Source organism: Podarcis vaucheri, assembly GCF_965113315.1.
Source record: "Podarcis vaucheri genome assembly, chromosome: 12".
Taxonomy (NCBI): domain Eukaryota; kingdom Metazoa; phylum Chordata; class Lepidosauria; order Squamata; family Lacertidae; genus Podarcis; species Podarcis vaucheri.
Window position 1 is genome coordinate 43,166,088 of NC_138750.1, and position 25,245 is coordinate 43,191,332.

General features: G+C 46.9%; 1 protein-coding gene across 2 annotated transcripts in view; it reads left to right on the forward strand.

Moving 5' to 3' along the window:
- MYO3A (myosin IIIA) overlaps positions 1-25,245 on the forward strand; it is a 113,740-nt gene that overhangs the window by 10,815 nt on the left and 77,680 nt on the right. For both annotated transcript variants that reach the window (XM_082193738.1, XM_082193737.1), the window contains exons 3-5: positions 1,857-1,991; positions 12,774-12,878; positions 13,683-13,782. In XM_082193738.1, the coding sequence (XP_082049864.1) occupies positions 1,857-1,991; positions 12,774-12,878; positions 13,683-13,782 (340 nt within the window). The remainder of the gene's footprint in view (positions 1-1,856; positions 1,992-12,773; positions 12,879-13,682; positions 13,783-25,245) is intronic.

Genomic DNA, 25,245 nt, shown 5'->3' on the forward strand with positions numbered 1-25,245 from the left:
TCCCAGGGGGGGAAGGGGAGAACTGGAGCGTTCCAGCCGCAGAACAGTTCGTTGAAGAAATGGAAGCGATCCATCGCCAGCTCCAACTTAATTTGAACAGGGCGAAGGAGGAATATAAGAGGCAGGCAGACAAAACCAGAAGGGAAGGGGAAAGCATTAGGGTGGGGGACCAGGTGTGGCTGTCCACCCAAGGGTTACCATTCAAAGGAGGTTGTAAGAAGTTAAGACCCAAAAGGCTGGGCCCATTTGAAGTCACGCAACAGGTCAACCCAGTGGCTTTCAGACTCCGGTTACCGAACCACATGAAGTTGCACCCAGTGTTCCACAGGTCGTTGCTGTCACCGTATATAGGGGACAGAGAGGGGAGGGTCAATAGGGGACCAGCTATGGAGGAAAAAGAACACAGCTACCATGTAGCGGAGATTCTCGATTCCAGGTGGAAGGGAGAGCAAGTAGAGTATTTGGTAATGTGGGAAGGGGAGCCGGAGTCGGAAAACACCTGGGTCAGGGCAGAGGATGTAGATGACGAGGTTTTGATTGAAACTTTTCATCAGAGATTCCCTCGTAAACCCCAGCCAGTGGCGAGGTTCCGGAGGGAATACTTCGCCACCACCGACGAAGAAGAAGAGTTGGAGGGGTTCTCTGATTCCGAGGTGGAGGAGGATTCAGCGAGTCGGAACGAAGACCGATGGAGGGAAATGTTCGAGACGTCTGAAGATGAAGAGGATTCTTTTCGGGGTTTCAGCTCCTCACCGCCCAGAGGAGAGAGTAGGGGCGGGGGAGAAGGGGGCCCTGGAGGGGAGGTGGATGTCAGGGAACTGACATCAGAGGAAAGGGAGTTGGTAGGGCTCCCAGAGACTGGGAGAGAGTCAGCAGCTAAAGCAGGGACAAGGAGGGGGAGCGAGGGGTCTCTGGAGGAGGATCTCAGTAATGCTGAGAGAGACGCAGCAGCCCAGGCAGGAAACAGCAGGGGAGAGAAAGGGGTGAGAGACACATCCAGCGAAAATAGCGGGGAGGTGTCAGAAGCAACTGCAGGGAGACCCATGCTTCGCCGGAAGCTGCCACGTCGTGAGTCCAGGAGACGCGTTTCCGTTAAGGAACTTCTTTGCTGGAAGCGCTTCCGCAGGCAGCCACTGTCAGACTCTACTAGTGACTAGAGCAGACATGTCTGAGGAACTCTGTCACACACAGAGGTTTGTGGGGCCGCACAAACTCTGAAGGGGCACAATTTTAAGCACAAGCAGCTAATCATCCCCTGACAGTATCCAACTATTGACATCCACTTGTTTTATAGGCTGCAGTTTCTATAAGAACCTCCATCCTGGCTTCTAAAGGGACTTTGCAGCAAATGCACTAAGCCTTACTTCCTAGGATCAGAAACCTGGTGCCTTCCACATGTCATAAGACTACAGCTCCCAGCATCCCTACCAATTGGCCAAGCTGGCCTGGGGCTGATGGGAGTTGGGTACAGTATTCAGAGGGCCACAGGTCTCCCATCCCAGCTATATACACACTTAACAAGGAAATAAGTCTCATTGAACTCAGTGGGGCTTATTTAGAGTAGACGTGTATAGAATTGCACTGGGGAAAAGCCCCTAGAAGTGTTGAGTTCAGATTATACTTCTTCTCAAACTTCAGACGCTTATGGCTAGAAACCTTCCCCCAATTTCTCTTTTAATCTTTCAGTATTTTCTCAAAAGACCAATTTGTTTTCAGATTCTATGCAGCGCAAAACCTTTTGACTGTACATCAATAAGTATACCTAATAAGTATATTATTATATGTTGTCCGTAAAACATGTTCACAAGGTGTTCCATTAATTCACTGTTTCTTTTGCTTTCCATCCATGTTACTAGGACATTGATGAGGAAATTGAAGCAGAGTACAACATTTTGAAAGCTCTTTCTGACCATCCAAATGTAGTCAAGTTCTATGGACTGTACTACAAGAAAGATGTGAAGGATGGAGACCAGCTGTGGCTGGTTCTAGAGGTAGGTGCATTGCTTATTGGTTGGTTTTTGTTCTCCTTCTGGTTTTTAAGTGACCACCCCAACAGGACCTTGAGTGAGAGAGCTCAATGTCATTTCTAAAGAGTTTGGAGTGCCGCAGGATATCATTCTAATTGCTCTTAGCAGATACAGCAGAGGTAGACAGTGTAGTGTCTTAAAATGTCATTGGACTACCACTCCCATCAGTCCTAGACAGTGTAGCCAATAGTCAGGGAGGATGGGAGTTGTAGTCCAAAACGTCTGGAAGATGCCATGTTGTTTACATCTGAGATACTACATCCAATTGACTTTCAGGACCCATCATATCCCAATAGCCTAAATCATGCCTTAGGAGTCTCTGGCATAGCTGTCAACTTTCAGATTTGAAAATAAGGGATCAGCAGCCTCAAAAATAAGGAATCAGCAGCCTCACCTGTCCTGGGGACAGTCTACAGGATATATAACAATCCGGAAAAGCAGCAGGAAATGGCACTGGAATAAGGAAATCCCCCCCCCCCAAAAAAAGGGAAGGTTGACAGCTATGGTCTCTGGTACCACTCCCTGTGTGATCATTTGTGTTTATGATGGCTTTTAGGTGGTTTTATGTGCAGATATGTGCTGCTTATAGCCAGAGCCAGCTCACAGACAAGGTGGGGTGAAACAGTCACCTCAGGCGGTGGAAATGCAAGAGGCAGGATCCTGCCCATCCTACCACTTCTGTTGCCATAGAAACTCTGCTTTGCCACTGGTCTCCCCTGCACCCCTAAGTGGCAAAGCTCTCTAGAATGCCTCCCCTCTCTCACCAAGTCGGCTTTGCCACCTGGTGGGATGGGAGATTCAGCCAGGGCTTCTCCTTAAGGAGAGGCCATTGCTAAATCTTGCTTCCTATCACCTTATGGCAAGGCTTTGGAAGGGCTTTTCCTTGGAGGAAAGCCCTTGCAGAGCCTCACCTTTCTTTTTTCATGACAGCAGAGAAGCCCAGTCCACAGTGAGAAGAACGCAGCAAATCAATGCAGCCCTGTAAGCTTAGGGCAAGCCCGGTGTCTTCTTGAGAAGCACTCTGGGGAGGGCCAACAGACTTGAGGAAAATATTCTGGCCTGTTCCAGGCATTGGCTGATCTCATGTGAGATAAAGATTAAGTGACTGGGCACCTCAGATCTTGGGGGGAGAACCTAGAAATGCCAGAGTTTGCCGGCAGCTCTGCTTGTCATCTTCATGCCTCGCTATTGCAGTACAGACAAGGAAAGACTGTTTCTGCTTTGTTTTGAGCACCTAAGCTGCTATTTAATGTGACAGTAGTAGTGTCTTGATTTGGCCCCGCAAGTCAGCTGTTAATCTGCAGCAGCATCCATAGACATCTTCCTGCAGAAAACCCCATTTTCAATGAATGAGAGTTATATAGTAGCTCCATTGACTTACAGGGGCAGGGGCGGGGGCAGGGCTGGGGGAGGGGCAGCCCCCCCCAATCAAGTAAATAAAGAAAAATACTTACCGTAACTAACTGACCAACTGTGTCACAGATAACTCGGTTCTGCCCCCCCATAATAACCCCCCTTCCGATAAATCCTGGCTATGCCCATGTTGACTTTGGAAAACAATTGCTAGACATTTAGGGAAGTCTCTGAAGGGTGGGTGTATTAACTCCCACAATTTTACTTACTACATTATTGTTGGGAAGCAAAGTGAGGCCAGCAGCAAAATGTTGTGCTTTGGTTTTAGATGCCGGCCATGCCCTTTATCCGGGTATTCCATTCCATTCTCCCTCCTCCCCCATTTTCTGTCACACACACACCTGCAAGAGTCAGCATTTCAGGGCCACTGCTCAGTCCCCACCAGGATGTTTTGAGAAGAGTTCCCCCCTCCCCCTTAGGGTTAATTCCCCCTGATTTTTAATTTTTTTCAAATGATTTCTACAAAGCTTTGACTTCCTGTAAGCTTTTTTCCTGCTTCCCTCTCTTTCATGGATGGTGCTGTTTTGGCTGCATCGACACTCATAGCCTGAACCCTGAGAATGAAGAGCACGAAATACGATGACTCATCTTTGTAGTTCAGCTGCAGGCCTGCCCTGATAAGTGTTGCATTATGAATTCTTCCTTGCAGCAGTCCTTGAAGTTAATTAATAATGCTAACCACACACACTACTAATCCCAAAGAATAATTATCATGGAGGATTATTGTGATCCAGTTGGCAGCAGTGTTTGCTAATTTAAAGCCCTGCCTGAAGTGATACTAAGTTATATTATTCGGCTTTGATCTCTCCCCCCGCTCTCTTTTAAGAGTTAACATCAAGCGTTTGCATTTTGTTCCCATTTAATTCCGCAGAAGAGATGTATAAATATTTAAACTTAACTGTAAATTCCTCAGTAGGCCTGTACTTTATCAGTTGTGAGTTTGGTTTTTATCAAAATAAATGGAACAAATGTTCTGTGAGGAATTAACAATGGGCTACAGGGATGTTTGAACACTATTTGATATGCAGAGACATCTAAATATTTGCATAGCTGAAACTGTGCTTCAGATCTCACAAGCTAGTTTATGGAGGCCACAGAATGTTCCTTCCTTACGATTTTTTAGAATATGTGTGTGGAGTCAGAATTGATATAGAGTAGGAGAAGAATCATGCAAACTACCTTGAGTTCCTTAGAAAAAAAGATGGAATATATATAAATAATATATAATGGTTCTTATTATGTGGCCAACATCACTGTGTAAACTGGTGTGCTTTATTTGGAGCAGTGAATAATCCCTGGTTATATAAGGCTGCTTTTCTACCAAGTTCTGTGACTCGCTCCCTACCCATCCAGCAAGTTTTCTACTCCAGACTTCCCCAACCTGATTGTGGATGATAGGAGTTGTGGTTCAAAATATCTGGAGCACGTTTGGTTGGAGAATGCAGTTATAGTCTTTTCCCCTTTCCCCTTGAACTTGGTAACTACAGTAAAACCTTCAGCTGCCTATAAAACAGAACAGTGATAAGTGGTCCTTCTCAGAATAGAAGCCCCCAATTCATAAGCTCCCACAGTTGTCTGTAAAACAAATTGGTTAAGAAGGGTTTCTCTGAAGCGTGTCCCAGTCAACTTATCGAATATTAATGGCAGAAGTGGTTTTACTGCTTTTATAGTACGTATTCTACCTCATTGTATGCTGCTTCGATAGCTTCTGGCTGTGAAGCAGTTTATACATCTGCAAAATAAATAAATGGTGGCACTCGCAGCCTGTGGCAAGCCAGGCATGGAAGTATAGGAAGATCCCATTGGCCCATCTAGCTCAGTATTTTCTGACTGGAGCTCTCCGGGATTTCAGTCTCTGTTCTCTCCTAGCCCTGCCTGGAGACTGAGCCCAAGACCTTCTGCCTGAAAAGCAGGTGCTTTGCCCCTGAGCTATTGCCCTTCCCCAAGATATGTATATGTATATGTATATGTATATGTATATGTATATGTATATGTATATGTATATGTATATGTACATGTATATGAGAGCCATCACATGTTGCTTCTGTTCAGTCTCAACCCTGTTTGGGATAGTGTGCAAAACAGTCCAGATTTATGAAGACCAAAGGTAGCAGCAGCCTGCTTCAACTATTATAAATTTCTCAATTCACGAGACTTGCCAGAGAGCAGAAGCTGGTATATGTCATACAGAAAGCAGCCTCAGTTTTTTCCCAACTGCTTCATATTATCAAGTCCACCTAATGGAAACATGTGAGTTTTGGTAGTAAGTAAGTTAGTAAGTAAATATCTGTACTTTTACTTAAAATCAAGAGTTCTGCCCCCCCTTTTGTATTTCCTATAAATGCTTGCTTGCATTTTGCATTGCATTTCCTTCTGTCCAACTCTATCTACCGTACTACCTTTCCTTGTACATCTCCTTCCTTGGCCTAATCAGTTGTGCTACCGCCTGTGTGGAAACAATAGCCCAAAAGCAATGTGTACAAAAAGCAGGTTACTTGAACCCGCTTTATCGATAATGACGAAATGGTTCACTAAGGAACCCTTATGCCTGCTCACCGCAATAGCGCTGAAAATAGTGCTGCTTTGCTTTTGGCTGCATGCTCTAATTATACTACATAATATATTGTCTTTCAAAAGAAGCCGAGTATGGGAAATAAATGTGCAAGCCAATATAAGAGAGCCTTTTCCTACTCTTCAGACCTGGGTATTTTTCCATGCTGCCCTGTATAATTGCTCCTTTCAATCCAGCTCTGCCTTCTTTGATCCATTATGGCTCTAAACTAGCCTTTATTTAGCCATTTCTAATAATGAGCCGCGTAATGCCTCTTTTTTTTTTACTTCCCAATTACAGTAATTCCGCTCTTTTAAAATTATGTCCCCCTTTCTCTGCAAGATCAAAGATTTGTGACTACAAGTAGCCTTTAGAATACTGAGGTCTGGTAAATACTCGTAATTTTCTGGGGGAAATTACATATTACAATCCCTTGCTTGAGCAGACTGAGGGCATGAATTGTTGCCTACCCTGGGGTACAGAATAAAGGCCGGCTTTCCTAACACTTTGTTTTCATCACCATGTAGAAAAGCAAAAAGGCAGATGAAAGTTTAGGTACGAGTTCTTGGGTATCTGCACTACTAGTGTCAAGATTTGATTTATGTCCAGAGTCAGCTGTTTGAGAATCAGTCTTCTTCGTCCCAAAGAACTCTGGGTTCAGCCAGGTTTGATCTTGTGTCGGGATCTGAATCCACTGAGTGAAAAAGGAAGCTCCATTCTCTCTTCCCCTTCATCAATTATTATGGGGAGTCAAAATAGCTCTAGCCTTCCCCCTTCCTTTTGGGCAGAAGTGGATGAAATGTGCAGGCATGGTCATATATTCTGAGGGAGGTGGTGAAGCCTGCCATATTTCAGAGTGATAGCTCACTAGTGCAGACTTTACAGTTTTGGGTCACGAAAAATAGAAATAATTTGACCTCCCCTAATACTATGTGGGCTATTGATCTGAAAGATTTGAGAGAGGTAAGGAAGCTGGAAGATCAGACCTATTTGTCTGCATAAATTTTTGTGTCAGGAGTCCTTAAAATATACAGAGGGGACTTTTTTGGCTCCATGGCCCAGGAGGGTGATCAGTTGTAATTTGGTTGTAATCAGTTGTAATCACTAAACTGCAAACTATGGAGAGACCTGGTCTTAATAGAGATATTGGATTCCTGTCTCATTACATATGCTAATCATCTGCATGCTATCCCTTGCTTTTTCCTGTAGGACTAATTGCAGTCGTTAACAGTTCTCAACAGGTTTACCATACCCATAGAGTCAATCACCCATCTCCTACTACCCTTCTGAGAAAAACCCCACCCCACCCTCTCACTATATATATAAGGGTCTGGTTTCAGTGTATCTGTTTCAGTGTATCTGAAAAAGTGTGCATTCACACGAAAGCCTATACCAAGAACAAACTTAGTTGGTCTCTAAGGTGCTACTCGACAAATTTTTAAATTTTTTAAAATATGTTTTGACCAAAAGTATTTCCCATAAGCTTGATTTCGCTTTTCACAAAGAAAAAGACTGCTATTTTATTTTATTTTATTTTATTTTATTTTATTTTATTTTATTTTGGTGTGTGGGTTGAAAGAACAGCACACAGCATTTTTTGGTGGGGTGTCTGCTTCAACATGGGGGGAAACTTGTAGCGAGCTCTTCTCAGGTAAGCCCCGAAACACTATCAGCAGCAATATTTGAATCAGTGTATTGATGAGTTGCTGATTCAGTGTTATATTTTTATTGCTGGTGTTCTGGTGTTTATATATGATTGTTGTGCATTACACTGAACTTCTTTGGAAAAATGGATCATTTATAAATATCTTAAATAAAATTCAACATGTTCTGAATTTATATGTATATATACATGTATACATTAATATTACAATGAGAGATGAGATGATGAGCAACACATTTAAAAAGACCCCTTTGCTGAAAATGTTGTAAGGAGTGGTCAGACTAAATTTGCATATTTTCATGTGCTAATACAAATGCAAATTCTAATGCTGGCCACAAGAAGATTGGACTTTTTTAAAAAAATGTCTTGGCAAATGTATGCAAGGTCTATGATGTAGTTCAGCCTAGAATCCTTGAATCATCTTTCAAAGTTACAACTTGAGCTACACAAGATGACTGGTCTCTTTTTCTTTAATTCAGTCCCTGGATCAGCCTCTAAATACTTCTCAGTGGGAACCTCTGGAAGGATTGAACAGCTGAATACAGATCCAAACAGCATACATTTGATCCAGTACTTACATTTAAAGCACATGACTTTTCCCACAAAGAAGAGTTTGAGGGTGCTGGGAAATTTAGGTAGAAATCAGCATCAAGCTATGATAAATGTTATGTCTGGGCAAGCATTTCAACTTGCCAGATGGAATGACACACACACACACACACACACACACACACACACCCGCCTCTCATCCCCCAGGTGCTGTTCTATGGGTTCTCCTGACCCCCTGAGCTAATTTTGGGGAGTGTGTGTGGAGGGGGAAACCCCTTTGAGAAACATCTGCAGGGCTACAGCCATCCTACAGATTACAAGCTGGAGAACTCTGGCAACTATAAAGCTCACCTTGGTTTTGAGATGGGCAGCTCCTGAAGTTTGTTTATAAGCCAAGCTTGGGAGAACATCCCCACTGCTTCTAGTGTGAGAAATTGGTAAGTGGCTGTCAGTTTTCAGCCATCTGCTTTGCACACAGAAGGTCACAGGTTCTATCTGCAACATCTGTAGAAAGGGCTAGGAGAGGCTTCTGCTGAAATCCTAAAGAGCAGCTCTCAGCATGGACAATATAAGCTAGATGGGTGAATAGTCTGATTTGGCATAAGGCAGTTTCCGGTGTTCTTATGTCTGATGCTAAGTACTTGTTCCTCTTCCCACGTCCCTCCAATATCAAGAAAAATTATTGCTTTATGGGTCTCATCTTCTTTGCCTGTCTAGCATAGCTCAGTGATGGGCTAATTGAGAAGCAAGTGAACAAATGATTTTTTTGATTTTTTTGAATGACCAAATTTATAATGGAGCACTTGCTTCCAGTGCTTCCAAGTGTCATTTTAAATTGCAACCCCATCATTGAAATCATCCAGCTCATCCTGCAGTTTTAACTCATCATTCATCTGTAACACAGCCGGCACATTTCTATTAGCAGAGCACATGGCCTCTTCTCACCCCAGGTAACCAATGACTCAACACGGGCATTAGGAAGCTGCTGTGCCTGTAGATTCAAGGATCATTAGCCCCAGTGCTAAGGAGTTCACATGTGGCAGAGGATGGAAGAGAAGCAGAACCAGGTACCCAAGCGTTAGCCGAAGGTGAAAAAGAGCCTAGACCCAGACAAAAACAGGAGACCAGCATCCCCCAGTCCTTCCAGACTTCCTCTTGCCCTGCTGTCCCCACCCCCACCCCAGGAAAACCCAATCTTTACCACTGAACAGGAGCAAACATCCATCAGGTTTTCTTGTGGGAAATGGTGGGACAAACAGAAAACTGCTTGGACATGTGCTTTCTAGACATGGGTCAAGAAGAAGTGTGGATGAGCCCATAGACCTTCAGTTGAACACAGGGGCTTGGGTCAGTGGACCCAGACCTGTTCCCTGTTCCTCCACATATCAGGAGAATATGACTATGGCTTCCCTTGTGCTCCTGCCAATGCGTCCACCCAGTGCCAACATCTCCCTTCCACTAAGTGGCAGTGGCCCTGAGCCTGGTACTGGGAGTGGCTAGGTGCGTGACCACACCCCTCTCTGCTGCTAACTGTTACTGGGAATATGTGATTTAAAAACCATTGCAGGTGGTTGTGTTAACATCTGGTTCAGCGAGCGTCAGATTAGCATTGTGACACATGTTCGTAGTTATATAGAAGTCTGCTGGCTCAGAGTGAGAGTTCCATTGTGCTCTTCCCCACTGCCCTCCCCAAATGCAATTCATAAGCATAGCAGAATATTTTAGGCAAATGGGGGTGAATTCTGTTGTTTCCATTTCCTTCTGCTCCCCAATCATATTTTCATGGATATTGTTGCTAAACTGCTGTATTTTCAGCTGCACCAATTTAGACAGTTAACTGTGTGTTGTGTTGTGTTGTGTTGTGTTGTGTTGTGTTGTGTGTTTGTAAAGACCTAACCTTTGATCTGTGCCTACAAAGACAGTCATGGTGTCTTGACACAATTAGTAAAAATAGACATAGGAACAGAAAAAATAAATTGGAAGGGACACTTTGCCCATGAGGTTTTCCCTGGGCTGTGGAGAGAATAGAACAAGGCTTATTTTAACCCGCGGAAGGCAGAGTGCTGCTTGCCCAGTTCAAAAAAGGACATGGAGGACTATGCTTCCAAATATTCCTTCTCCATTATGTTTTGAATTTCACTACAAATAAATGTGCTGGATGCTATGCAAAAAAACCATCTTTGCATACATCTGTTCCTGCGTGTGCTGAAGAGTGCTTCGGCTTCTTCCTTTGAGGATCACAGTGATTTTAACTACGCCTGACAACTGCTTTTCAACGTCTTCATTTTATGCACCTCCCAAAGTGCCAGTTTATAGGAAGATCAAATAATAATTTAAAAAGTATCAGATACTAAGAAAGGGAGTTATGTGAAAGGCGTGTTTATTTTGTATGGTTGACAAGTTTCTTGGCGTGCCGACCTTTAATTTATGCTCAGTGTTAAAAAGGTGGGGGCACAGCTCAGCGGTAGAGAACTTGCTTGGCATGCGGAAGGTGCCAGCTTCAATCTCCAGGCAGGCCTGGGAGAGACCCTTGCCTAAAAGCCTGGAGAGCCACTGCCAGTCAGTGAAGGCAGTATTGAACTAGATGGGCCAACATTCTGCCTTGGTGTAAGGCTGCTTCCTAGGTTCCTATGTAAACCCAAGATGGCTGGCATCCATCTGTCTCGGGAGACAATGGAGGACTGAGCCTTTGGAGGTGGCCAAGCTGTTGGATGTTCACAGTGCCTGCTGTGGCTGTAGAGATCAATGAGGGAGAGACATGTTTTGTTGCAGCTGGGGCAGATGAAGGTGTCCAGTTATGCTCCTGCAGATGCACCATGGCATTTCTTCTCTCTGCGCTCCTCCCAGTGGTCATTTCTCCTCTGATCACAGCTATAGATACACAACTTGACTGCCTGTCTCCAGGTACTGAGGTTGCCTGCAAGGGATTCTCACATGGCAGGGTTGATGATGCTGCCAGCCTTCATGTCACGTTTGCAGATTTTTTGGGTTCATGATCTCGGGTGGCATACCAAAACACAGTTTCTTCAGGTCCACAATCTCACGTGGTGAACCAAAACACACATTTTGGGGTACCATGCCTGAAAAACACCAACATTTTTCCAGGGTTTGGGATCTCGCATGGGTCATGTGATTCGTGTGGGAATGCAGACCCAGAAGATGGCGTCCCAGATTTGGACTGTGTCATGTTAAGGGTATGTGTTTGAAGGGTATGTGTCTTCAATCAGAAGAGAAAGAGACCCATCAGTGAGGAGCAATTGTGTGGATGGGAGATTGCATGCGTGTTTGTACTAGTAACACACCACTTCTGATCCCTCACCTGAATTGAGTGTTCATTGTTGCTCATGAAAGGGCCAGGCCTTCTGCAAATATTTAAACTGATGAGAAACCCTGTCCTTGGATGGTTCACGCCCAACAGAGTCTCACTGAAGAGCACAGAGCTAACCTCAGCATATTATTTTGACAAATGGGCAGTCGATATGCCACAGATTCCCACAGGACTGCAAAACTTCCATTGAGTTTCAGTTTGTTTATTGGATTCACCATTGATTGTATGACAAGATAAACATGGACAATTAATGAAGCATTCGGCTGTCCTTAAAACAGACTGCCACATGAGAATCTAGGTGTAACTCAGCAGTTGCTCTTAAGCGCTAGGTTCTTTAATGTCCTGAAGAGAGCCAGTGTAGTGGTTAGAGTGTTGGACTAGGACCTAGGAAACCAGGGTTCAACACCTGTGTGCCATTCACTTGGTGTCCTTGAGCCAGTTGTTGTCTCTCAGCTGAATCTAGGTTGCAGAGTTGTTGTGATGATAAAATGGATAGTAGGGAGAACCATGTCGGTAGGCCTCCTTGAGCTCATTGAAGGAAAGGTGGGATATAAATGTGGTAGTAATATTATGGTGATGTGTCTTGCACCTTGCTCCAGCTGGTTGATTTTGAGGTTGTAGTAAAACACCAAGTAGCTCCTATGAGGCTGAAGTGTACTCATGAGAGCAGACGTCTGCCTTTTGTGTAGAGTAGATGCTTAGGTAGACAGACCAATTATCTTAGCTGGGAATAAATAAGAAAGCTCCCTATGGTCTTAAGGCAACCTATTTTGAGGGAGAGCTTTCAGTCCTACATGGTTTACTTTTTGATCCATCCCTAATCCATGGGAGAAAGTTAGACTATAAATATACAGTGGTACCTCAGGTTAAGTACTTAATTTGTTCCGGAGGTCCGTTCTTAACCTGAAACTGTTCTTAACCTGAAGCACCACTTTAGCTAATGGGGCCTCCCACTGCTGCAGTGCCGCTGCAGCACGATTTCTGTTCTCATCCTGAAGCAAAGTTCTTAACCCGAGGTACTATTTCTGGGTTAGCAGAGTCTGTAACCTGAAGCGTATGTAACCTGAAGCATATGTAACCCAAGGTACCACTGTACTTTTAAATGAATGAATAGTAACCTTGTTAACAAGCCTAATAAAAAGCAAAAGAAAAAATGTAATCATTACTTTCTCTTCTCTTCTCTTCTCTTCTCTTCTCTTCTCTTCTCTTCTCTTCTCTTCTCTTCTCTTTTCCACCAAATAGCTGTGTAATGGAGGATCTGTGACTGACCTTGTAAAAGGATTTCTGAAGCGAGGAGAAAGAATGAGTGAAGTTATTATTGCTTTCATTTTACATGAAGCCCTGATGGTAAGTAAGGAAATGCATTAACAGTTCAAATATTGGCTCTTGATTTTGGTGGAGAATTAATTTTGGTACAGAGTTAAGCACTGGAAGGGAAATGGTACATGGCCCCACCAACCTCAGTCTGCCCTCAGCCAGTCCTTACCTAGTCCTCACCTGCTTTCCTTCTTCCTTACTACCAGTCCAGTGGGTAGCACTGCCTAACAGGTTCTAGCAGCCTTGCATACTGTTATATATGAAATGGAGATCATGGTTTAATAGAAACTCTACATGGTTAAATAAGCCTGTTTCGTAAACCATGGTTTGAAGTTGACTTGTTTAGAAACTGCTCAGAGTTGTAAAGTTGCAAGTAAGAGCTGCCAAGTCTATCTCATGGCTGCATGAAAGAAGGGGAAGGGAGTGCATGAGCCCAAAGCTTTTACACGTAGCACTAAACCATGGTTTAGGGTTACATACAAACACTGAATTTTGTTACATATTGCTGGTATAGCATTTCCTTCACGCCCATCTTCCTAACTACAGACACAGCAAATCTCAGGACAACACTGTAAGTTTGTAAGATTTATTGGCTTGGGAAATGTATGAGTTTTATTCATTAAGGATTCCCCCCCCATGCAGATGTTTACCATGAGAGATAATTTAAACTGTTATGGTTCACCATGTGAACTATGGTGGATTTGTACTATAGGTATATCCCTGAATTAAAAATGCATTAAATGGAATACTTACTAAGTTTACAAATATTTTGACAATTTCGTATTTTCTTTATTGCAGATAAATTCATTTAAAAACCATAAACTCTCTTTTCAGGGGCTTCAGCATTTGCATGAAAACAAAACTATCCACCGTGATATCAAGGGAAATAACATCCTTCTAACCACTGAAGGAGGTGTTAAACTTGTGGATTTTGGTAAGTTGCAATGTCCTTATGCCCTTGAGATGTCACGTTGCACTTGTCTGTCAAAAGCAGCCAACTTAGGGTCTAGACAAACATGACCCAGTGTGAGGTGGAATGAGCCTTGGGCTTCAGTATACTCATGCCCTGCCTTCTCCTCAGGTAGAAGAAAGTTACACCTGTTCTGACCCAATACTGCACTGATTTTCACTTTGGGATCTGCCTAAAAGTAGTTCATGATGCAGTATCCTGGATTTCAAAAAGAAAGAGCAAAGTATATTTCCAGTTGGTGTACATGCACAACTTTGGCTTTACCCAGGGGTGACTGGTGTCTCCGCTAAAAAGTGGGATTCTATAAGTTATTGCCAAGTCATTTCCACCCATCCATGACACGAGCCATTGGTCCCACGCCCCTCCCATCAGACGTTATAGTTGAATTGTGTTTTGGAGGTTCCGGTCATGCAGATTAACTCCATGTGGTGAGGTGACAGAATTTTGCATAGACTGTTGCATCCCCTTTTTTATCTGGTGGTGTTATTGCCAGTGCTGCAATTATATGACTCGTCTCCTGTTCTGAGAGTTGATCTTGGTTGTTTATAAAGTTACTTTTTGTGTGCAGGCTGATTTTTATTACTCACCCCTTTGGAGTTTTACTTAACCTTTTAAACTTGGATATAAATATTTGAAATAAATAATGTAGGCTCATGATGTATATACACTGACATAAGGCTAAATGTATGGGAGTTTTGTGGCTAAGGGATCAGTGGCACAATCCTATACATGTCTATTCAGAAGTTAGCCCCATTGACTTCAGTGGGGCTTACCTCCAGGAAACTGGGCACAGGATTGTGGCCAATATGTCAGATCAGGAAGGCCTCAGTTCAAACCTCACCTCTGATGTGAATGCACGTTTTGGCCTTAGGGAAGCCAAGATCTGTAAAATGGGAGTAATATTACTAACTTGGGTGGCGCTGTGGATTAAACCACAGAGCCTAGGACTTGCCGATCAGAAGGTCAGCGGTTTGAATCCCCGTGATGGGGTGAGCTCCCATTGTCCCAGCTCCTGCCAACCTAGCAGTTTGAAAGCACATCAAAGTGCAAGTAGATAAATAGGTACCGCTCCGGCGGGAAGGTAAACGTCATTTCCGTGTGCTGCTCTGGTTCACCAGAAGCGGCTTAGTCATGCTGGCCACATAACCTAGAAGCTGTACGCCGGCTCCCTCAACCAATAAAGCGAGATGAGTGCCGCAACCCCAGAGTCGGCCACGACTGGACCTAATGGTCAGGGGTCCTTTTACGTTTATTACTAACTTATCTTTCATAGTTATTATAAGGATAACAAGTTGTGTGTGTGTGTTTCTATCTACCGGTAATATGTGATCACTCTGAACATTCAAAAGTGCTGTAGAAATGCTAAATATGATTATTAAAAACACTAATCATGGGTGTGCTGGGAAGTCCTGATTGCTGTAAGGTTTGGAAAAATATTCTCTTGCCTCTCAAGATACTGTGCCTACTCATGCAGCCTTGATGTTAATGAGGTTGGCCATATCGCTCAGTACTAATTAGGTCAAGCCCTGTGTGATAGTGTCCCATTCACAACAGAAAGGGAACACCTCATTCAACTGTAAAATGAATTAAGAACAAAGACTAAAGCTGATTGGTCAGAAGCACCCATGTTGACCATGAATAGAAGGCTGTAAATTTTTGAGATAAATTTCCAGGAGTAAGAAGCTTGAAGTCTTAAAATCTTGCTTTTGGCGTGGATATTGGCTTATCTTAAATTAAAACCAGATTCTTATTTCAAGTAGTGTTTGGAATGAGTTTGGTTCTTTAGAATCTTAGTCTAGTAACTGCATCTAGAGCTACTTTTCCACTAACTTCAGTATTCTAGCCAAACCTATGGAGATTTTCAATAAATACTTACCCATAGGTTAAGGTAAAGGGACCCCTGACAATTAAGTCCAGTCGCGAACAACTCTAGGGTTGCGGCGCTCATGTCGCTTTACAGGCCGAGGGAGCCTACATTTGTCTGCTTGGCTATTGCAAAACATGGAGAGACACTATCTCACCGGTCCTACCAGTTGGGATGAATATGGATATTTTACAGTTAGGGAATTAATGTTAAATGAGAGGGACTTACCTTAGGACAGGGATAGCCAATGTGCTGCCCTCCGGGTGTGCTCTGGCTCCCAGTCAGCCCTAGCCAGCTTGACCATCATTCAGGAATAATGGGAGTTGGGTATGATGGATATTCCAATAACATTTTAAGGGCATCACGGTGGCTATCCCTGCCTTAGAATATATCCAAGGTTAATTTTACATGATTTGTACTTGGAAACATCTCCCACAGGAGCCCTGACAGAGCTCAACACCTGTAGTAGCTGTTAAAAGGAAAGAGACATTCTTACCTATACAGATGTTTTAAAAAGAAAATGTATTTTTCTGACCTTGTTGTCAATCCTAGGATTGACATGATTGGTTGTGGTTTTACTTGTTTCACGTTACTGTAATTCTTTTGTCATTTGGTGGTTTGAGCTGATATAAGATCATTAGGGAATATATTTCAATTAAATAAATATGAGCAGAGTTAAATGCTTATAAATCTCAGTGCATTTCAGTGGACAAGATCTAAGAACAGCCTTAACTCTGTTTAAATCTGTCAAACTCAAAATGTGCTTCCCTTTCACTGGTTGTGCCTTTAAGAACTAGCCTCCCAGTATATCTGTGGCTAGTTTGGGATTTTATCTCGGATCTCCCAGGTCAAAGTTCAGCTGTTTTTCCGTTGGACTTTTGCTGGTTCTTTTTCTGTTGTTGCAACTAGTTGTTGTACTCTGCCAGCTTGACATCACATATGACAGCTGCTGTCAATAATAGGCAGGTTAATGGACCTTTGATAACGGAACTGGCTTTTTCTTCCCTTTGTGGCTTGTGAACTTCTGAATTGTGGGACATAATATTTTCCTGTTCTGCTAAGCCAATTTATTTTGCACAGCAGTGATGCTAGCCTTTGTGAACAGCCTGCACCTTTTGTACATTTCTTTCTTGGCTGTCATGTTATTTCGCCCCCCAGCACCCAGCAGTCATTCCAGACACTGTTGGATTAGTACAGCCATTACAGACAATGGCGCCAAAGTAGTAAAGATCCAGATTTCAGCCACTCTACTTATTCCCACTTACGCTGCATGCCCCACTTTTGCTGCAGGCTCTCAGGCACACATTTTCTGTAATGTGCGAGTCCAGTACTTTTTTTCTGGGGACACGCAGCAGTATACATGCACCTAAACATTTTGTGATTCTAACGTGAGAAGAAACTAATTTTTTTAAAAAAATTTAGTTTCTTCTCTAGCACAGTGAATCATCAGTTCTGTTGCTAACCCCGATGGCAACCTCATTTCTTGTCACGGTGTTTCCCGAGTCTCAGACAGAAGCGAGCGTTTAATGTGTGAAGTAGGAGTTGGAATCTAGCACGGTGATTGGTCAGTTTTGTTGTTACCACCTCTGATGGCAGCTTCCTTTCCTTTCCTGGTGTTTCCTGAGTCTCAGATGGAAGCGAGCATTTAATGTGTAAAACAGTGTGGAATATGGATGTGTGGTGTTTTACTGATGAAAGTTTGGCCTCATTGAGGGGCAGTATTTCAATATGTGTAGGAAAATTACTATTTTTCATCATCATGAGGTAATGCATGTTCTTTGTGCTTTTGTACTTTGTACTTTTGTATTTATTTCCCCCGATTTGAACTATAAAATGGTGGTTTTCTTGAGTCAAAATGAGAGTACCTGTCAGGGTTACTTCCAGATCCTAGCTCACAGAGGATCACGCTAGCCAGCGATCATTAAATAAAAGTCTTTATTGAGTTACAGTCTCCATTCTCGAGCTGCTGCGTGCAACCCTACGTCTTATGCTTAGATCGGCGAAGCTCCGTCTGAGTCTCCGCCCCTTGCGCACCAACTTAATATCCTAGCCCTGCTCCACCTTTTCCGCCTGACAGTTCTCCTCTGGGTCCCTCTGCCCCCCTGGGTCTCTTCCTTCCGGGATTCTTCTGACGCTGACCCCCCTGACTCTCCTGTCTCCTTGCGCCGGGCTTTAGGACCTGGCTCCCTTTCCGGGCTGCCTACTGCGCCACCTTCCTGTGCATTTGAACTTGGCGCGCGCGCCCAACCTTCCACTTTCCGTCTAACCGTCACTTCGCTCCCCGATGAAGGTGTGGCCACTCCTGACTCGTGCCCTCCCTCCTGTTGCGAGCTGCCAGCGCTTGATCCCTGGCGCTCTTCCTCTTTCCTACTCTCTGGCGGTGACGCTGGTCCCGATCTCCAACTGCTCCCCTCTGAGTCCCCTCTGGCTCTATCTTCCTGGGGTGTCCCCCTAGTCTCCCCCCTTGCCCTGGCCACTGGTGCTCCTTTTTGTGAATCTTCTGATTCACTGGAAAGACTCGGAGATCTCGGGTCGTCGTCATCACTCATCCTTTCTTCTGCCTCCTCCCCCTTGCTCTCTGTTTCCTCCCTTGCCCTCGCCTCTGCTCCTGAACCCCTGACATCCATCCCCCCCTCGAAGCCCCCTCTTCCCCCCTCCCCTCCTTCCGGTGCGGGAACTGGGTGCTGCAGTGTCAAGGGGACGAATGTCGGGTACAGTTCGCTTCCCGTGGCGGGCCTCCATCCGAAGTCTTCCGGTTCTTCCTCCCTGCTCTCGTCGACGACGGTCACCTCTGCTTCCATCTCTGTGCCGCCGTGCTCGAAACCCTGGTCGTCCCCGAAAACGTCCATGTCCGTCTCTCCCTCGCTTCCTTCTGGAGGCGTTGCTCGTCCTGGACCCTCCAGCCACTTTCTGCGCCACTGCTCCTCTGGTCGATCATCCCACCAATACGAGGGTTCTGAAGCAGACCCCGAGGGTGACCCCTCCGGGGAACGGGCGTCTCGTGTCGGTTCCTCATCCGAGTCGAACCCCCGGAACGTGCTGGCTGAAAGCGTGGGCGTGAAAAGCCAGTCGTCGAAAAAGTCCGCTGGCATTGGCCTATGGGGGAAGAGGGCATGAAACTCTTCCTTGAGCAGAGGTTCATCTAAAGCGTAGCCCGGCACCCAGCTGTTGGCACTGGCCGGGGTGCCCTCCTTAGCGAGAAGGTATTCTACCCCCTCTTCCCCCCATCTGGAGTCCAAAATCTCCGTGACTTCGTTGAGGCGCACCTCCTGTGCCACTCCCCATTGCCTGGTTCCCTCTCGGAGCGGACTCGGCGCCGTTCCGGGTTCCTGAAACCTGTGCGGTGCCTTGTAGGGAGTGAGCACCGATCTGTGGAACACCGGATGCATTCTGGAACCCTCCGGAAGCGCCAGCCTGAAAGCCACCGGGTTGACCTGCTCTTCGACTTGGTAGGGCCCCAGTTGCTTATGCCCTAATTTCTTCTTGGCCAACGACCTGGCCGGCACTGCGTGGGCTGCTAACCAGACCCAGTCTCCCACATGGATCTCTTCGCCAACCCTTCTGTGTTTGTCTGCCTGCACCTTGTATGCGTGTTTGGCCAGCTCCAGGTGCCGCCGCAGCTGATCGTGGACCTCCTGCAACTCCGACGCGAACGCATCTGCTGTCTGCGGCTCCCCCTCCACCAGTCTTTCCAGTCCCGGGAAGGTTCTAGGGTGCCTCCCGTTGTTGGCGAAGAACGGCGTGACCCCCGTGGACACGTGCTTCGTGTTGTTGTAGGCGAACTCGGCGAGCGGCAGGTAATCCACCCACGTCGCCGGCTGTTGATTCGCATAGCATCTCAGGTACTGCTGCATGATGGCATTGACCCGCTCCGCTTGCCCGTTGGTCTGCGGGTGTCTTGCCGACGCCAGGTTGATCTTGACGTTTAGGAAGCCCATCAGCTTCTGCCAGAAATTCGAGATGAACTGCCGCCCGCGGTCGGACAGAATAGACCGTGGCAGCCCGTGAACCTTGAACACGTGGTCTATGAACAGTTTGGCGGTTTGTTCCGCCGTGGCCACCTTCGCACACGGGATGAAATGTGCCATCTTGGAGAACAAGTCCACCACCACCAGCACGGCCGTCTTGCCCCTCGAGCTGGGCAGATCTGTGACGAAGTCCAGGGCGACTCTCTCCCATGGCTCGACCGGAGTTTGCAGCGGTTCCAACAGTCCGGCCGGCGGCCTGTGCACTGGTTTGGCCCTCTGGCAGGTGTCGCACCTCGCCACGTAGTCCGCGACTTCCCCTCTCATTCCGGGCCACCAGAAATCCCTGGCGACTAATTCCACCGTCTTCTCCTTGCCAAAGTGCCCGGCAGTGGGCGCGTCGTGCAGCTGATGCAGTACCTTGGCGCAAAGTTCGTCTCCCGGCACGTAGATGGCCCCTTTGCGGATGAGCAATCCATCTCTCAGCTGGAACCCGTCGGTCGCTGCCGTGCCCCTTTGCATCTCTGCCATCTTTGCTTGCGCGAAGGAGTCATTCTGCAACGCTCATCGCACCGCCTCCAGGTCCACTGTCGCCGCAGCGCACGCCCACACTGTTGGTGCGAAGATGTGCATGGCGGCCGCTGGCGTGGCGTCCTCCAGATACTGTGGCTTACGGGAGAGCGCGTCCGCCATGATGTTGGTGTCCCCCGGGACATACTCTATTCGGAAGTCGAAGTTCGCAAAGAACTCAGCCCAACGTATCTGCCTCTGGTTCAGGAACTGTGCCGTGCGCCAGTGCTCCAGATTCTTGTGGTCCGTGCAGACCTGCACCGTGTGCTTGGCGCCGATCAGGAAGTGCCTCCACGCTTTGAATGCTGCATGAATGGCCAGCAACTCCCTGTCCCAGATGGTGTAGTTCTGTTCGGACTTGCTGAGCTTCCTGGAGTAAAACGCCCCCGGCCGCCAAACCCCCTGCGGGTCTCTCTGCAGCAGGACTGCTCCCACGGCTCTGTCCGAGGCGTCTGTCTCGACCCTCATCGGCCTGCTGGGGTCGACATGCAGCAGCTGCTCTTCCGACGCGAAGAGACGTTTGAGTGCCTGAAAGGACTGCTCCGCCTGTGCTGTCCAGATGAACTTCTTTTTCTTGGAACTGAGCGTGTCCGTGATGGCCGCTGTTTGCATAGCGAAGCCTTTGATGAACTTGCGATAGAAGTTCGCGAAGCCGACAAACCGTTGGACCTCCTTCCGGTTGCGTGGGCTTTTCCAATCCAACACCGCTCGAACCTTGGCGCTGTCCATGGCGAGCCCCTTGTCAGACAACTTGTAGCCCAGGAAATCCACCTCCGTCACGTCGAATTGGCACTTCTCCAGCTTGGCGTAAAGCCTATGTTGCTGTAGCCGGCTCAGCACTTCCCTGACGTGTCTGTCATGCTCCTGCTGCGATTCCGAAAAGATCAGGATGTCATCCAAGAAACAGACGCACGTTTTGTAGAGGAGCCCCGCCAACACGTGATGCATGAAAGCTTGAAAAACGTGGGAGCCATTTTGCAATCCAAAAGGCATAACCCTATATTCGTAGGTGCCCAGGGGCGTGAACATGGCTGTCTTCCACTCATCTCCTTCCCGCATGCGAATGAGGTTGTACGCCCCTCGCAGGTCCAACTTGGTGAACACGCTGCCCTTGCGTACTTTTGCGAGGAGGTCGTCGATTCGGGGCATGGGGAAGTCCGATGGCTTGGTCACACTGTTCAAAATGCGGTAGTCCACTACGAGCCTTTTTTGGGGCGTGTCTCGCTTCTTCACAAAGAATACAGGACTGCCCCCCGCTGCCTGGGACTCTCGGATGAAACCGCGCTCCAAATTATGATCTATGAACTCTTTGAGTTCCTGCAGTTCGTCTTCAGACATGGAATACAGCTTCCCTTTGGGCAGCGCCGCCCCCGGCAGCAGGTCAATTTTGCAGTCATATGGTCTGTGGGGGGGTAGCTTGTCTGCCTCCTTCTTGCAGAAAACCTCCAAAAATTCTGCGTACTTGTGGGGAATCGCTTGCAGCGTGCCTAGCAGCAGCTGTGACTCCTCTTGCTCCCCTTCCTGCCGGGGCATGATGCAGTGTTCAGCACAAAAGGAAGAGCCGAAGGTCAGCTGCCTCTGGTACCAAGCCAGCGTCGGGCTGTGCTTGTCCAGCCAACTCATGCCCAATACAATAGGCGTGTCCGACAGTTGAGTGACGTTGAAGCTGATGATTTCCCTGTGATTTCCAAGCCGCAGCACCATAGGTGGCGTCTGCTTCACCACTTGCCCCCCTAGCAGCTCCCTGCCATCCACCGTGACAACCTGCAGGGGCAGCGTGGCAGGCAGCAACTGTATAGCGTGCCGGTCGACAAAGTCCTGCCCTATGAAGTCTGCATTGCTTCCCGAGTCGACGGTGATTGGCACGTCCATGGTGATTCCATTGGGTAGCTGGAGCGATGCGGTGAGCCTCACTACTGGCTTGGGCGGGAGGGGGTCCATGGGCGGTAAAATCTCTGGGGACTGCTTCACTGACACGTCTGGCTGGGCCCCAGTGCCTCTTCCTCCAGCCAGACATCGTCGTTTCCCTGCTGTGGTTCTCCGTGCTGCGTTGCTGCAGTCACCATTGCTGAGGCTGCAGTGTGCTTGTGGAGCCTCCGGGGACACTCTTTCGCCATATGCCCTGGATCCTCGCAGATATAACACTTCCTGTTCCCTCTAGGAGGCTTCGCTTTCACTGCTGCCGGTGCTAGGGCTCTGGCTGCTGACTGAGCCCTTGCACTTCCAACCTCCATCGGTTCCACCCCTCCCCCTGTTGGAGGCGTGGATTGCACACGCGCTGCTTCTCTGGGAAGGAAGGAGGAGCCCCTGGCTGGTTGGCGCCCGCTGCGCCCTTCGTCCCTGCTCCACGGACGTTCTTCCAGCCGCACCCCCACGGCCAGCGCCCTCTGAACGATCTCCTGCGTGGTCCGGGGTCTCTCCCCCCTCGCAATCTCATCTTTAACCGAGTTGTGCAAGCCCTCCCAAAAAAGGTCTCTGACAGGAGCCGAATCTCTGTCCCATTCCAGGGCACTGACCAAAGCGAAAAAGCGGGCATGATACTGCCTTACGCTGGCCCTCCCTTGCCTTAGTCCATGCACCTCCTTTCGGGCAAGATCCACGTCAATGCTTGATAAAAAACAGCCATCCATCGCTTTAATAAAGGCGTCCGCATTTTGGAGCGCAGGATCCTTATCTCTCCACAAATTGCGCAGCCATGCTTTAGCGTCTCCATGCAAATGGGACATGACGAACCCCACTTTCTCTTGTTCATCTCTAAAGTCTTTGTGCAGCAGTTGCAGTGCACACATTACGTCTGCTCTAAAGTTGGGGTACTGTTGCAAATTCCCATCGAAGTGAGAGACCAGACCGCCTGTGCGTCTCCCCAACCCAATCCCCTCTGGTTTGGGAGTCTGTTGCCCTTGCTTCGTAAGCACGTCCAACCTGACCTGGATATCCCTGTAGGCGGCAGCTGCTTCCTCCTCTCTCTTCCTGGACGCCAGCGCCTCGGCATTCAGTCGTGAAACTGCTTCTCTGAGTTCCGTTATTTGCTGTTCGGCCGTCATATTGTCTGCCGTTCGTGAGCTCTCTTGTAGGCACCCGCTTTCTCTCCTCTCCGCGAGGCCGTGGATGCCCACAATTTGATGGGACGGAGCTTACTGTCAGGGTTACTTCCAGATCCTAGCTCACAGAGGATCACGCTAGCCAGCGATCGTTAAATAAAAGTCTTTATTGAGTTACAGTCTCCATTCTCGAGCTGCTGCGTGCAACCCTACGTCTTATGCTTAGATCGGCGAAGCTCCGTCTGAGTCTCTGCCCCTTGCGCACCAACTTAATATCCTAGCCGTGCTCCACCTTTTCCGCCTGACAGTTCTCCTCTGGGTCCCTCTGCCCCCCTGGGTCTCTTCCTTCCGGGATTCTTCTGACGCTGACCCCCCTGACTCTCCTGTCTCCTTGCGCCGGGCTTTAGGACCTGGCTCCCTTTCCGGGCTGCCTACTGCGCCACCTTCCTGTGCATTTGAACTTGGCGCGCGCGCCCAACCTTCCACTTTCTGTCTAACCGTCACTTCGCTCCCCGATGAAGGTGTGGCCACTCCTGACTCGTGCCCTCCCTCCTGTTGCGAGCTGCCAGCGCTTGATCCCTGGCGCTCTTCCTCTTTCCTACTCTCTGGCGGTGACGCTGGTCCCGATCTCCAACTGCTCCCCTCTGAGTCCCCTCTGGCTCTATCTTCCTGGGGTGTCCCCCTAGTCTCCCCCCTTGCCCTGGCCACTGGTGCTCCTTTTTGTGAATCTTCTGATTCACTGGAAAGACTCGGAGATCTCGGGTCGTCGTCATCACTCATCCTTTCTTCTGCCTCCTCCCCCTCGCTCTCTGTTTCCTCCCTTGCCCTCGCCTCTGCTCCTGAACCCCTGACAGTACCCATAAACATTTTTTTAGAAAAAAAGCACTGAGCGAGTCCCATATTTTGGAGCCTGCTGTAGTCTTTCAGTCATCCTCATGCTTCTCTGTCATGGCCCAGTCAGGATATGCACTCACACTCCACCCTGAAGCATTCCCAGACACATCCCTGTGGGATAACTCATGACATCACATGTGTGTTATGGGGTTTACATGATGTGATGCCCACTTCCCCACCTCACAAACTGAGGCAAGCTTTGTATAATTTGACCTCACATTGTGTTCATACATTTAAACCTTGTTGATTAATTTACTATGACGTAGTTTACTTTGGTGTTATTTAAGGTGTGGCATGTAAACAGTACTAGTCACAAATAATTAGATTTGAGGGGGTTTTAATTAGCTTGATTTGACTGGGTTGTTTCATTTAGTTTCATGTTGTGTCATGTGTAATGTACTTTAGATCTGCAATTTACAGGAAAGAGTTAACATATGTAGAGAATGGAAATAAGTAATTGCTAATTAATTTCAAATAGTGAGCTATAAATAGATAGGTAACTGCGGTGACCCTACTTGGAATATGAAGTTGACAGCTGCAAAAAAATTGAATTTGAATGCTTATGCTAATTTTAGGTGATTTGAAATGCAAGAATTGTTTTATAGAGATTGTAACAACTGCTGGAGGACTTTTCAGAATGACTAGTGAATATTTTTTATTGCAACACATTTTATTGAAATCAAAAGTTATCTCTACATATTTAGGCACCTGGATCTTTGAATGGGACAATAACCTAAAATTCTTTCTTTGTGTTGATATATTTTCAGCTCATATTTAATCTGTTAGGTCTGTGGCTTGACAAGTTATTAGCAGTTACCCACACTGGGGATGCTCAAGATAATGATTCTACAAATGTTATATCCCATATTGTTGCAGAGTGTCCCCCAAACCTCAGGTGTAGATAGCGTGTAAGGAGCTACAGTGGATGGTGGGAGGATCAGTGAAATACAATCTGCCGTTCTGTGTGAGCGAATGTGCTTTCCATCCATGATGGCCTGTCATTGTATTTAAACAGAAGTGTATTTACTACATAAGCAAATTTACTGCAGTACTATATCTTGCAGTAATATCTAGGACGATCACCGTATTTTTC